Here is a 13,158-nt window from a genome sequence, read left to right as displayed (position 1 = left end):
ATGGTGATGATCCTCTCAGGACAGGAACCCTCTGAGATGTTGACACGTGCGCTGCTCTGTGGAGAATAAACAAGATTTACAAATCAGCCTGTTTTAAAATATTCAGATTTTCCCTTTTTTAAGTTGATGTTTTGCCAATGGGTTAATATGGCGTCAAGATATTTTTGTTACGTCGCTCAGAGGAAAGAAAAAGAGAAAAAGGAAACAAACCGCAGAGGGAACAGTTTATTTCAGAGAGCAAATCTTCAAGGATTAACGTCAAGTTAGTCTATTAGCATTTATGCTACTGTATCTCACATTTTCTTTTCTTTTTTCATTTCCCCTCTATGCTTTGATTCTTTCAACACAATTATAACGTCCAGATTTAACTGGTTATTACAAATAACCGTTTATTAACACCTTCAGGTGTCCTGGCGTGCAGCTGTGAGATAATAAAACTCTCTAAAATAAAGTTAAACTTCTTTATATTCTGTGATTGATATTTTATAAAATTAAAGAGATAATGCAGCATTTATTTGTAGTTTTTCCACAAAAGTGATCTTTTATTTTAATAAAGCATCAGATAAACAACGATCAAAGGGATTAAATGCAGAGCAGCGCACCCGCTATGAGGGGCGGAGCCTAACAGAGCTGTCTGCTGTTCGAAATCCAACAAAGAGGAAAACGATTGTTATTTTATTTTGGGATGGGGACCGACATGAATTTTTCATAACAATGAGCACCGGCGTTGTCTATAAACTGCGGAAACGTCCCGCCTGCCACTGTTACGAGTTGTTCTGATTGGACACAAACGCCTCGACCTGCGAGCAAATTGCAGCCGAGCCGACCTGAAATTCAGCTGGATCAAACTTTACCAAAATACATTTTAATTATTTTGCGTCGTTCATTCTATGTTGTAAAAACAGTTTGTTTACCATTTTTGGGGTTTCCACTACATTTCCACCCATTTTTCCAGACAGAATTTTCTTTTTTGGCATGATTTTATGTCTAGTGTGTGAATCCAACATGGAAAAATGACAAAATAAAGGTGGTGTCACATAGGTGAGGTTGTGCTAAATAAAATGATGCCAAATGAGCAAGCAGGTAGTCTTTCAAATTGAAACTACTGGGGTAAATTCAAAAGTAGACAAAAACTGGCGTTAAGACCCTAGGTTCCAAAGGGTTAAAAATAAACCTTGAAAAGGTTTAATTTTGTGTATAAGATTCCATATCCTGCTTATTTGGATATAACAAGAGGTTGTCAAACACTGTTACTAAAGAAGAAATATTTTTTTTTTGTTTAAATAATTAACTAATAATTTTTTTCCAGGCTTGGGATTAATTACTTAATTTTTTTAATCGATTACCGGCCCTTATATATATATATATATATATATATATATATATATAAAGTCTTGTAGGCGTTACACTTTTATATATTTTATCAGTTTTTTTTAATTACACCCTGATGGGATTATCTCTCTTTTCTCTTTCATGTATATGTATTTATTTTATACCTTCAATTTATTTTGCCAATGACATGCATCCTTGTAAAAATATAGTAATTTGAAGAAAAATAAAACATCCAAAAATGCTTGACACTTTTCTATTTGTTTTTCAAGTCTTTAATTGCTATTTATTGCTTTTCGTGCCTCTCAAAATAATAAGAATCCCCTTTAGTATTGTGCTAAACTACATTTTAAATGAATTCTTCCTGCCTCACAGGCTGGAAATGAGTATCTATCCACTTATTCAGATCTTACTCAGAAAGCAGATATGCACGTTTCCAAGAACAAATCGAACTCTCTTCCTTGTCATTGAAATTCAATCTTGCCAATGTGTCCGAATGCGCAAACACGTCCTCTGCTATAAAAAAAAGGACAAAAAACACAAAAAAGGCTAAAGCACACTTTGTTATTTGAGACTAAGAAATCTGAACAATAAATCAGCTTTCTTTTTTTTTTAATGTGTGTCCTCACACATTTCTCTAAAGACGCGAGTGGTGACAAGACAATGCCCTCAGCTCTGGGACATGCTCCCCTCTCAGTCCAATGAGTCACCCTCCCTTGTGTGACTTTAAGGTTTTGGAGAGGGACCGACAGGAGGAAGCTCACAGGGTGGCAACAAAGGGCCGAAACTGCCTGGCAGGATGGATGTTTGAATGGATGGCTGGACAGCTTCCATGGCTGACTGCTCCATCTAGCAGTTTTGCCGAGTCGCATTGTTGCACGGATTCCTCTGTTTATCCTTCTGCCTCATAAAGTACAATACAAAACCTTTTCAGCTGTAAAAGAATCAAATATGTCGCCAGCAGTGTCAGACTAATCAGAGTTAACCGAGCGGGTTTTAGTTTGGCTGCACTCTTGAGATTCATTAAAAAAGAACTAGGGGGCGGGGGAGTGGGGGGGTAGACTTGGAAGATGGAAAGGGTTTTCAAACGGGGAAAGGACAAGGAGAATGATTTGCTGAGAGTTGCAAGGAGGAGGCGCAATGAAAGGAAGAAAGGAAAGGTTTCTCCCTCAAAAGGACAGGTGCCTTTCCTGATTTTAGTCTTTCTAAAATAGAAACTTCTGCAATTAAAATGAAGAACTTATCTATCTATCTATCTATCCATCCCATGACTCATAAAATATCAATGAAAACATGAACTGAAACATGCAGCAGAATGAGGACACGGTACCTCTTCTCGTATTCGTTTCACAGTCTCTCCTTTCTGAAACAGACGAGATGAAGGACAGTTTTTTCAGAGTTGAACGTACTTGAATTCATACATTACAGCTCTGTCGGTCTCACAGTCAATGTGACATCTAAGACCATGAAATTCTGCAATCCAGCCTTTGAAGCTGCTTTGCATCTTAGCACATCATGTGTATAAGATACATACATTGGAGGTTTGGCTGCAGGCTGAGTGTGTGAGTGTGTGTGTGTGAACAAATGCTGCTAAAGACAACAGCGTTTCTGTCAGGCAACGGAAACACGTCCTCCCCTGGCTTTTATGTTCGCTCCTGTTTTCCTCTTCATTTAGCTCTTTTCAAACAGTTCACACCTTCATGTACTTGATGCATCTGTCAGCCATTATTTTTACAAGAGTATTACCAGAAGCATTGTCTCACCAATGTACCACACATTTATCATGTTCTGGGAAAATGCAGTGCCTGAGCTCTATTGTGACTTCAGTGTTGGTACCGTTTGATAGGGAAGAAGTAAGAGGTTTACCAACCAGATAAGAAGAATGTAAGTTATTAGACCGAGTACTGCAGAATAAATAGTTTTCTTTGTTTGGAAAACTCTTTCTGTCTTTAATCCTTTGCTGTGGACTCAACACATTTCACTTTGGTTGTAGTCTTCCCTATTTTCTGCATTCGTGGATTTTTTTCCTCTGTTTTTTAAGCTTGATTGCACGAATTGCTAAAGCAACGCACTCCCGACAGACCCTTCCCAGCAGACACTAAAAGTGCCCAAAAGTGGCCAGCGGTAATATGTCTTCAGAGCTCAGTTTCAGCAAAAGGCTTGTAGTCAGTGCACTAATGTTTTTGTTTGATGGATTGCTGAGGTGCTTTATGGGAGATGGGGGTGGTGAGGAGGTCCCGGGAAGGTTGCTTTAAAGAGATTATATTTCAGATGGGGATATTCAGAACAACAACTATTTGCGGGAGGGTTCAGTCCGGCTGCAAAGCAGAGTCAAAAGAGAAAAGAATATATCCTACAGAAAGGGTAAGGTACAAATTCACATGAAAAGCTTAGAATGGTGTATTTGATCCAAAAATAAAAAAATATGATCACCTTTTGTGATAAACGCATCCAATTATAATCACAACTTGAATTACATAAGAAATATATTTGATAAAAGAAAGATATGTGGGAGTTCTCACCTTTCCTATGATGCTCCCAACCTCCTTAAAACGTAAAAAAAGACAAAAAACACAAATATGGAATAAATGCAATCACAGCTTAAATGTGTTTCTTTATGCAGAATTTCATCAACCTTTCCATGCATGAGCAGTCGTAGAGTGAGGGTCACTCCCAAGCCCCCATCTCCGAAGTCCTGCTCACAGTTCATAGTGATGTGGGAGTGGAACGCAGGGAGACGCATGAACAAGGCTCATTCGCTGGTCATGCAGTTGAGCGAAGGCTGGGACGCGTTTTCTGCCTGTCTGTGGTCCTGAAGGGCTGATCTGAGAGGAAAGAAAGAAAGTTAAATGATCAATTTTTCATGAGCCCACATATGCTCGTTTGCATCAGTCATTAACTTCACAGATGCGAAACTGAATTTTTTAAAAGGTAGCATCATTTCAAAAGACGTCGTTATCTGAAAAAGAATATTGACTCTTCCATGATGGGAAAAGCAATAAACAACTTTCAGGCAACCAGTTATAATTTTAGCCTTCCTTTTATGAAACATTTTAATTAGTTGAATTCTGTGTAATATTGATGGCTATATTCATAACGAAGTCATGATTAACACAGTTTTGCATGTGAACGCGATTGACTAGAGGCACAGGCAGCATCAGCGTTTTCCATGGAGCCAACAAGCTCTGCTTGAGCTGTTGATATTTATCATGGAGCTTCCTGACAAGCTTATTCTCTCTCAATTAGGTTCCTCTTTTCTATATAAATATATATGTATAAATATACATAAAAATAGGGATATACTTGAAATTTTGATTCATCCAAAATGCATGGCTTCAGCTTTGTAGACTACAATAAAAATGCAATCAATATTTTAAAGCATTTTTTTTTAAGTCTGCTTTTATCCGCTTGACTTCATTCAGCTAAAGCATTAAAATGTCATTGTTATGAAAAAAAAATACAGAGCAGGACCTCTGCACAGGCAGCAAATGAGAAGCATATGTACTGATCCCAGAATGACAATGTGGCAAAGGCTGTACGCATGTCAGCTTTGTGGCCCACAGCGTGATGATTAATGTGGGAGTCACCTGGCGGCACACAGCATCAGTGTGGTGTGTATAATTAGTTCATGGAATCACTCATGTTTCCTTCAAATTTATATTTGCTACATTTGTCAGCATGGAGGGTAAAAGAATAAAGATGTTGGCAGAAGAAATTCTATAGGCGGAACATTAAAGGGTTGTTGTCAAAATAAAATACTGAAAAAACGTTATAGGTGGGATATAGAAGTTTCTGTCAGCACGCACTTTTCTTGCTAAGCTTTTTCTCAATTATAAATGGATGATTTTTTTTTAGACTCGTGAAAGCTTCTTGTTTGTTCGTCGGATGCATTCCAGTCAGCCTACAGTGCAACGGTTACCAGCCTACAGCCCAAATCCTGCCAACACTGCCTGATCTTTGTGCTAGCATGTCTTTTTTAGAAATCTGCAGGTTTGCTGGCGACTTATTTTGAGATTTTTTTTTTTAATGTGTTTTCCCAGCACAATTTAATCTACCTAAATAATATCTGAGGCACACATCTTGAAATATCAGTCTGTTAGCTTGTTTTTGTGACTTTATTTTGCTGAATTAAATAGCAAAACATTGTTTTGATCAGTTTGCAGAACCATCAGCTACATTTTCATCTACATATAATTAACATTAATATCACATAAAACCTTGAGGTTGGCTTTAGATAAACGGAAAATGAAGTTTTTTTTTTGGTTGCTTTTAGCTACAGCTGCATAACCCACAGATCATGACTTTAAGCTTGATTGATGCATCCTGAACAAGTGTTATCTCAGAGCACATTTGTGCAGCCAGTGGGCTAACTTCATTATCTTTGGGCTCTGAAAGAGAGGACTAAAATGTTAGAGCTTTATTACATTAGGAGTTAATGGTTGGAGGGATCATTATGTGCATCTCTGTGGGCTGATAACAAGGCATGTACTCTGTGTCAGTGTGAGGGTGGTGAGCCTCTGAACTCCTTTTTTTTTTTTTTTTTCCAGAATTCCAAGCAACAACGTTCCAGGATGAACAGAGCCCTTCTGTTCCAAATTAGATCTGATTATGCTGAGCAGAGAATTAACAAAGTACAGACTGCGTCAAACTGCTAAAATTCAGTCTGCTAAGGTTGGAGTGGCTCTTTCATTGTCCTGCTTCACTGACACTAACCTTGGCCCTACAGCATTCACTAACACAATACATCACATCGGAGCTTCAGTTATGAGTCACTGCTCATACAAGTGGAAAAAATCAAAATATAAAAAGGCATGATTGGAAATCTAACTAAGTAACAGGAACTAAAACAATAAATATAATATTGAAAAGCAATAAATTATTATTGCATGAATGTATTATTGATTGTTTTTTTTGCATTTTAGATTCAAGATAAAAAAATAGATTTATACAGACATAATTAAAAAAAGCATTCTTTAAAATAATACATTTTTTACACATAAATATCAAAATGGGCAAAACATTGACAAAACAAAAATATATATGCCCAGATTTATCCCCAGAGATGTCTGGCACATTGAATCATTGGAAAAATTAGGTATTTTTTATTGTTGGATTTATACATTTATTCAGATTACATCAGAATTTATGTACCAAAAATAAAAAAAAGTTGGGAAGAGTGATAACATAAATGCTCTTCCGAAATCGCATATGTTAATAATATGTTAACAATAGTTGTCAAACACCTCAATCTGCAACTCATATACTAAACCCATTTCACAATGAAGGTTAAAGGTACTTCCTGTAAAGAGGAAAAGGTTCTAATTTACATAATATAGTCTAGGACATATTTTTGCATACTCTGTCAAAAGGTCAAATCACACCTGTCAGTTTTTTGGGTTTACAATTTTCAATAATTTTTTTATGGTAATTCAGTTTGACCAATCGTGTTGTAAACAAAGTTCGTCCTCTAAGATTGCATGTAAAAAACATTTAAAGTATCTCAGGGATGCATCAACTTACAAGTTGAAGATGTAAAAATTGATTACATTTGGACCCTACCTGATAAGAGCTACATAAATGTTGCAAAAACCTTTGCAAAAAGGAAAATGTGCCCTCAACTGGACTACTATCTGTGTCATAAGTGCTTTACACTTTCTGCAAGAAGAGCATTAGAGCTGTTGGATTCTCCTTTTTATTTCCAGTCAGTAACATTTCCGGTTTTTGAATAGCCATCCTCTTAGCCTCCCATGTTTTCTGACCCAAGCAGAACAATGTCAAAACAGCAGCTATCGTAATACAAAGTTATTTAGCCAAATTCTCATATTTAATTCAGCAAACAAGGACCAAATCCTTCTAGAGGGTAATCATAATTTGTCGTTGACCCTAAGCTGCAGCATATGGTGCTCCTATATTATGCAGATGAACGTGTTTTTGTTGCCAGTTCATAAAAATAATACATTTTGTAATTAAATATTGGTGAATATGAGAGAATTTTGTATTTTATTTGCTCTGTAAATTAACATTTTACACAAAAACAAGATAAAAACAGTTTTTTTTTAAATATCAAAGCTTGTTTTCTAACCACTTTTCCTCAAAATTGTGTGCATGCTTTCTTCACATGGCTAATAACCTTCTGGTCTTCATCATTTTTATTAAATTAGGATAAATATTAAGGCCATGTAAATCTAATTAAAAAGGAATGTCTTCTCATGTAGTACCCAGTTGTGCTCATGCATAAATTGAGAGCTTTCTTTCACATCCAGAAAAATCAAAGCAGGTCAGCCAAAGCAAAATGTGATCTTTTTTTTTCCCCATAACATGAATTTATACACGGTGGCACAATGTTATAGATTCTAAGCATGGTTAAAAGCTTGGTGTCAAGCATAATTTCAGCCGTCTTTGCTCGCAGCACACTGCAGTAACAAACTATCATGCTGCAAGTTATTAAATTACACAGTGTATTAGTCTGTAGCTGTACTGCTCCCAGCTCCTGGTTTCATTTTGATACGGATAAAAGAGAAATACAATAATCTAGTAGAAATCTTTGAAGTAAACAACTTGATGCATTTTTAAGATTTCAAAAAGACAAAATGATGTTCCACTCATTTAGCTGTCATGTCAAAGTTAGTTCAATAGTCCAGAAAGTCCCACCGACATTACAGAACATTTTAATCAAGTAAAAATACAGTTAATAAAAGCTTCAGTTGGCAGAAAGACCTCGGTCTATTCAAGCCTTATCAATACTTTATTTGGGTTAAAATGTTAATTTAATCATATTTTTATGCTGCCATGCATTAATGTTTTTAAATCCTCCCCCAGAGTAAAATGTCTGTAACATTTGTCATTTCTTTTATTTGTCAGGTTTTACTTAAGAAAGAAAAATACACAAATCTACTTCAATTATAAAACAGTGCGTCAACAAAATGTTTGGGCTTTTTTTGTTTTTTTGCCCCTCCTTTTTCCTTTCTTCTTTTCTTCTTGATTTTCTTTATTTTCTTTTTCAGTTTTTTTCTGTTTTGCTTTTTCTTCCTGCACTTTTGGAAGCGTAGCAAAAACTTTTTTGCTTTCTGTACCTTTTGTTTTTTACACTGGTGGTTTGCTCCCACTTTTTTCTTTTTTTTTTCCTTTTCAAACTTCTAGAAGAAGTTTTCTCTTTCTACTGGCTAACATCCTGTTGACGGAATATTTCTTTGCTACAGATTTATGGGGAAGAGGAAACAGTTTCTCATGTACGATCTGATGCCATCTCAGAGATTTTCTTTTTTCTTTTACTATGACAGAGTCAAGAAATAATGGCTATGAAATTATTTTTTAATATATTTTAAGTCTTCAGCTTGGGGTCCCAAAAGTGTTAAGGGCCCTGGGCGGTCGCCCATCTTTATCTGATGTTAAGTCTGCCCCTGGATTTAACTTGAAGTAATCTTGAATTACTCCAGATTTAACTCATTTTTTTTTTCAAATTGTAAATGGCAAAGAACTTAAAACTTTTTTAAAACATTAATTTATCAGAAAATTATCTACTATATAAACATTTATAGCATGGCCTTCTCAGTATGTTTTTACATGAGTTGTGCATTTTATTTACATACCTTCTAGAGTTGTCTTTGATGAAACCTTTTACATATTTTCACTTTAACATGTCATTAAACCATATGAGCAAATAAATGTTTAGACTGCAATGGTGTTGTTACCTCACTTATAATTTAAATGGACATAAGAGGACATTTTCAACTTAATTTTACTTTTTATGATGCTGAATTTTAAATAATATGCGGCAGATTCATAACCAAAGCTTTTAAGAATCCATCGTTTTAGTTGATGACATTTAGAAACCAGACTTGTTATTTTGAGTCAAACTTCTGTAATGCATACTTCAAAGATTTGAAGGATAAAAAGAATCCAGTATAAATCTCTTGACAAAAGCCAGCAACATTTTTTCCTCTCCTTTTTCTGCCGTGTTTTCAGGACCCTCCACTCCGGGTGTCGAGATGAAAAGGATCTAGAGCGCCGAACACCTGTTCTGAGACAACCGCGTCCCTCACACAACAGACAGCTCTGCGCTGGCTTGGAACATGAAGAAGGAATGAGGACATGCCTGGTCTCCATGGTGAAAGACAGAAACAGGGTTCCCTTCTCCATACAGCACATGCAATGGGTCGGGGGGATTGTGTGTCTCCTCTGTGGACACACAGAAGCCAAGAGGACCAGGTGAACCCCAGGGTGTGCACATGCGGACCAGTAAGTGAGAGGGTGTCAATGTGAGTACACACGCACTGAGGCCAGGAGGTGACAGACCATTCGCTGCCCCCCCTCGACTGAAACGCAGATACAGAGCGCGGCGTTCAAAGGAACGAGCAAAACAAAACACTAATAATAATCTCATATACAGCTGCCAGGATAAAAGGAGCCAACAGTTCATTCAGGACACACACGTATGCACAGGCACACACATCTAGACGGGCTTTGATCACTGAGACATTCCACCAAAAAAAATGATACATTCATCAATCATGTATCAATTAAAACTACAGCAAAGTTAGAGTTAAGCTAACAAAATGGGGAAAGACATCTTCATGAAGCTCCTACACTTAAAAAAAGGGAATCTTAAGAAAGTAAAGAGACCTCAAGAAAAACATCTCTTATTTATTGTAGTTCAAGAAAAGTAAGCTAATAAAGAAAGTTTTTCATTAGCAAAATAATCTTAGTTTGTGAAAACATGTTATGGTGACTAGATTTTTTTCTAAAAATAAGATTTTTTGGAAAGATTCCATTGACAGATTTTTTGTTCATTTAAAGAAATATTGCCAAAAGGGTAAGAAGTCTGGACTCATTTCTAAAATGGCTGTTCTAGTCACACACTAAGCTAAAAAAAAACGGTACATTGGGGAGAGTTTTTGTTTACTAATCTGACAGTATGCTGAGGATAAAAGCATGTGAAATCTTAGCCAAGGAGGATGGACGCTCCTCATAATGTAGCCCTTCAGCAGGTTTGTTACATTAACCCAAAGCTTTTGGATGAAATGAACCTCCACAAATGTGAAGGAAATATTCTAAAAGACCGAATGGGCTTTAACTACATCACAGCTATGGGTTATACTGGCAGGCATCACTAATATGTAATAGCTTAAGAGCTTTGCCACAGCACGATACTAACAGTATTATAACAAAATGCTGCTGAAAGAGTTTTACAAAGAAAAACAAAGGAACACTAAACTGAAGATAAACACCATTATATATGATTTTAATTAATAGTAAAATATTCTAGAAGTATCAGAATATGTTTCAGTGCTGGAAGGATGCAAGTTATTTAAATCAAGAGGGAGCAGTACGGTGGCCCTGAAGTTCAAATCACATCAACACTTGACGCAACATTTTAAAGGTCACAAAAGATATTTAAAAAACAAAACAAATAATTAAAAAACATTACATTTTAGAAATAAAAAAAATCCAGAAACTAAAACATAAAAACGAATGAAAAGTTAAAAAAACACAATAAGAAACTGAAAAAGATAGCTAGTGTGAGGCATTGCTGATTGGACGATGATATCTTACATCACTTCAATTAAAATGATGAACAAAACTCATCATCCGATCAGTGATGTCCTATTGTACCTGCCTTTTTCCCTTTCTGAAATGTTTATTTTCTATTTTTTTACATTTTGGTTGCTAGATTTCTAAGAAATAATGTTGCTTTTAATATAATTTGTTTTGTTTTCTAATTGTTGCTGTAATCTTTCATATGATTTTGAGTCAGGTGATTAGTTGGTGGGATTTGTACCTCACGGCCACCATACAAAAGAGATCGCAATTCAAGCAAAAAAGAAAAGAAAGCTTTTTCTGAAAGTTCCAAAATTGTGAATTAAATGCCTTTAAATAAAAGTAAAAACACAACATCAATTTTGAACTGAAGATCAAACCTTTCTACGTCACAACCATAAGAACATCTTCATGTGCAGCATTTTCAAGAACCTTAACATATTTCTAAATTGAACCAGCTCTCTGTCCTTCTCTGTGCTGAATCGAGAAAACCAGAAATGGACAGGTGAAGAGGGCTTTAGTTGTGAAACAGAAGAGGCTTGAAATTAAAGAGCAGTGTTTCATCTCTCAGCATGTCTGTCTCAGCTCTGTCACATATAATGAGATGGGTCAGCCCCTCAGTACAGAGGGGACTGCACTCTCCCATCAGAGCCCGGCTTCATCTGGTGTTAGAGCACGACCGTGTCAGCCTGCAGCACAAGTTGCCTGTCAGCCACAAAGCCCCTGAGAGGGTTATCGGACCCTGAGCTGCATGCTGCTCCTGGAGCCAGCCTGGCTTCCCTGTTCTGAGAGAGGACCAACAGTTGTACTCACTGCAGCCGCGGCGCCTAAATGTGGACTGCTGTTGACAAGCTTAACCTGCAGCAGGGGGGGTTAGCAAATTAGATACGGTGCTCGTCCATGACTAAAATACGTGGCATATAAAGACAAATCTGTTGAAAAGCACACCTAATTCAAAATGAGCCTCAATTAAGTATCAGCCTGGATAATTGTTAGTGTTTTATGTGTATAATTATCATTATTGTTTAGCTCATGTTGGAGAAAAATGATGAAAGTATCACTATATGGACACATTTACCTAAGCACAAATACAGTTGTTAAATTAGTTGTGTAAATAAAACACTTGGTATTAAAGGAGAGTGACAAACATGTTTGGCTTCACATCATATTTGGCTGTTCATCAACCAATAGAGAAGGTGATCACTGTCTCTTCAGCATTAGCTGTGCACTAAGAAACGATGATGTATTGGAATAATGTTAAAATAGTACCACATTTTTTTGGAGTGTAAGTCACATTTCTTGCATAGTTTTCTCAGGGGTTCAACTTATAAGTGATTTAAAAAGAATAATTAGCAGCAACAGCTAGGGGGCACTGTAGGTGTGTGTAATTGCTACTGAAAGCAACAGAAGAAGAAGAAGAAGTGCTGCTCAAACTTCTGCTATGATCAAACAGGACTTTGAAAACCGTGTCCAAGGAGCTACTTCCAATAAAAAGTCTATGTATATGCATGTTTCAGGCTTCTGTGTTCAAAATTCTCGCATTCATGCATCGCAATACAAATTTTTAAGTCATTTTTTGGGCTCTACTAAGAAAACATGCAGCCATTGAACGTGTGTTGAAGCCAGTTGAACAGTGACTAATCCGTGATTTGAACTTGGTAGTGACGTATGAGTAGCGTCCCTTTCAATCCATGGAAGTGCTAACCGTTTGAATATGGAGGGAAGGATAGTGCCAGGCTGAAATGATCTGACACTGAGGCCAAATCTGAATTCTTCCTCTAAATTGTTGGTTCATTTGGAGGGAAATGGTTGTCCGACATAGGTTTTTCAACAGTTAATCCTCATGGATGTTTCAGGAGAAGCACATTTCTTCACGTGGGTGTGCTCTAAAGCACCTAAATTTAGATTTAAATGTAAGTAATAGCTTTTTGTTTTAGCATGAGTTTTTAAAGTAAAAAAAATATGTTGCATATTTCCAAGCGCTAGCAGGTCTGCGCTAACGTAGCTGACTGGCAACTATCGATGACGTCATCGAGTGGGAGTAATGTCTACATTTTATGACACTATTTTTCCATAACTCTCTGTTTGGAGGGCTAAATGTAGGGGTGGGGAGAAGCCGTAGGGATTGGAAATTATTAAATTAATAAATTTATTAAATTAGCTACTTAAGCATCAATGTGTTACGCTAGTGAAACTTGCATATATTAGGTATATTATTGTTATATATTCATTGGGTTATTAGGATTTCCCTTTCAAGATGACATGTTGGCATATTTTGTTAAATAAACTTCT

General features: G+C 36.5%; 1 protein-coding gene across 2 annotated transcripts in view; it reads right to left on the bottom strand.

Moving 5' to 3' along the window:
- The window catches only part of LOC112159114 (poly(rC)-binding protein 4), a 55,194-nt gene that overhangs the window by 19,555 nt on the left and 22,481 nt on the right, over nt 1-13,158 (bottom strand). For both annotated transcript variants that reach the window (XM_024292979.2, XM_024292980.2), the window contains 3 exons: nt 3,965-4,154; nt 3,852-3,875; nt 2,660-2,692 (listed from right to left, as the gene is read on the bottom strand). In XM_024292979.2, the coding sequence (XP_024148747.1) occupies nt 2,660-2,692; nt 3,852-3,875; nt 3,965-4,072 (165 nt within the window). In that variant the 5' untranslated portion in view covers nt 4,073-4,154. The remainder of the gene's footprint in view (nt 1-2,659; nt 2,693-3,851; nt 3,876-3,964; nt 4,155-13,158) is intronic.

Source organism: Oryzias melastigma, linkage group LG7 (assembly GCF_002922805.2).
Source record: "Oryzias melastigma strain HK-1 linkage group LG7, ASM292280v2, whole genome shotgun sequence".
NCBI lineage: Eukaryota > Metazoa > Chordata > Actinopteri > Beloniformes > Adrianichthyidae > Oryzias > Oryzias melastigma.
Note: the sequence above shows the minus strand (reverse complement) of the source record. Positions and strands in the feature narration are given on the sequence as shown.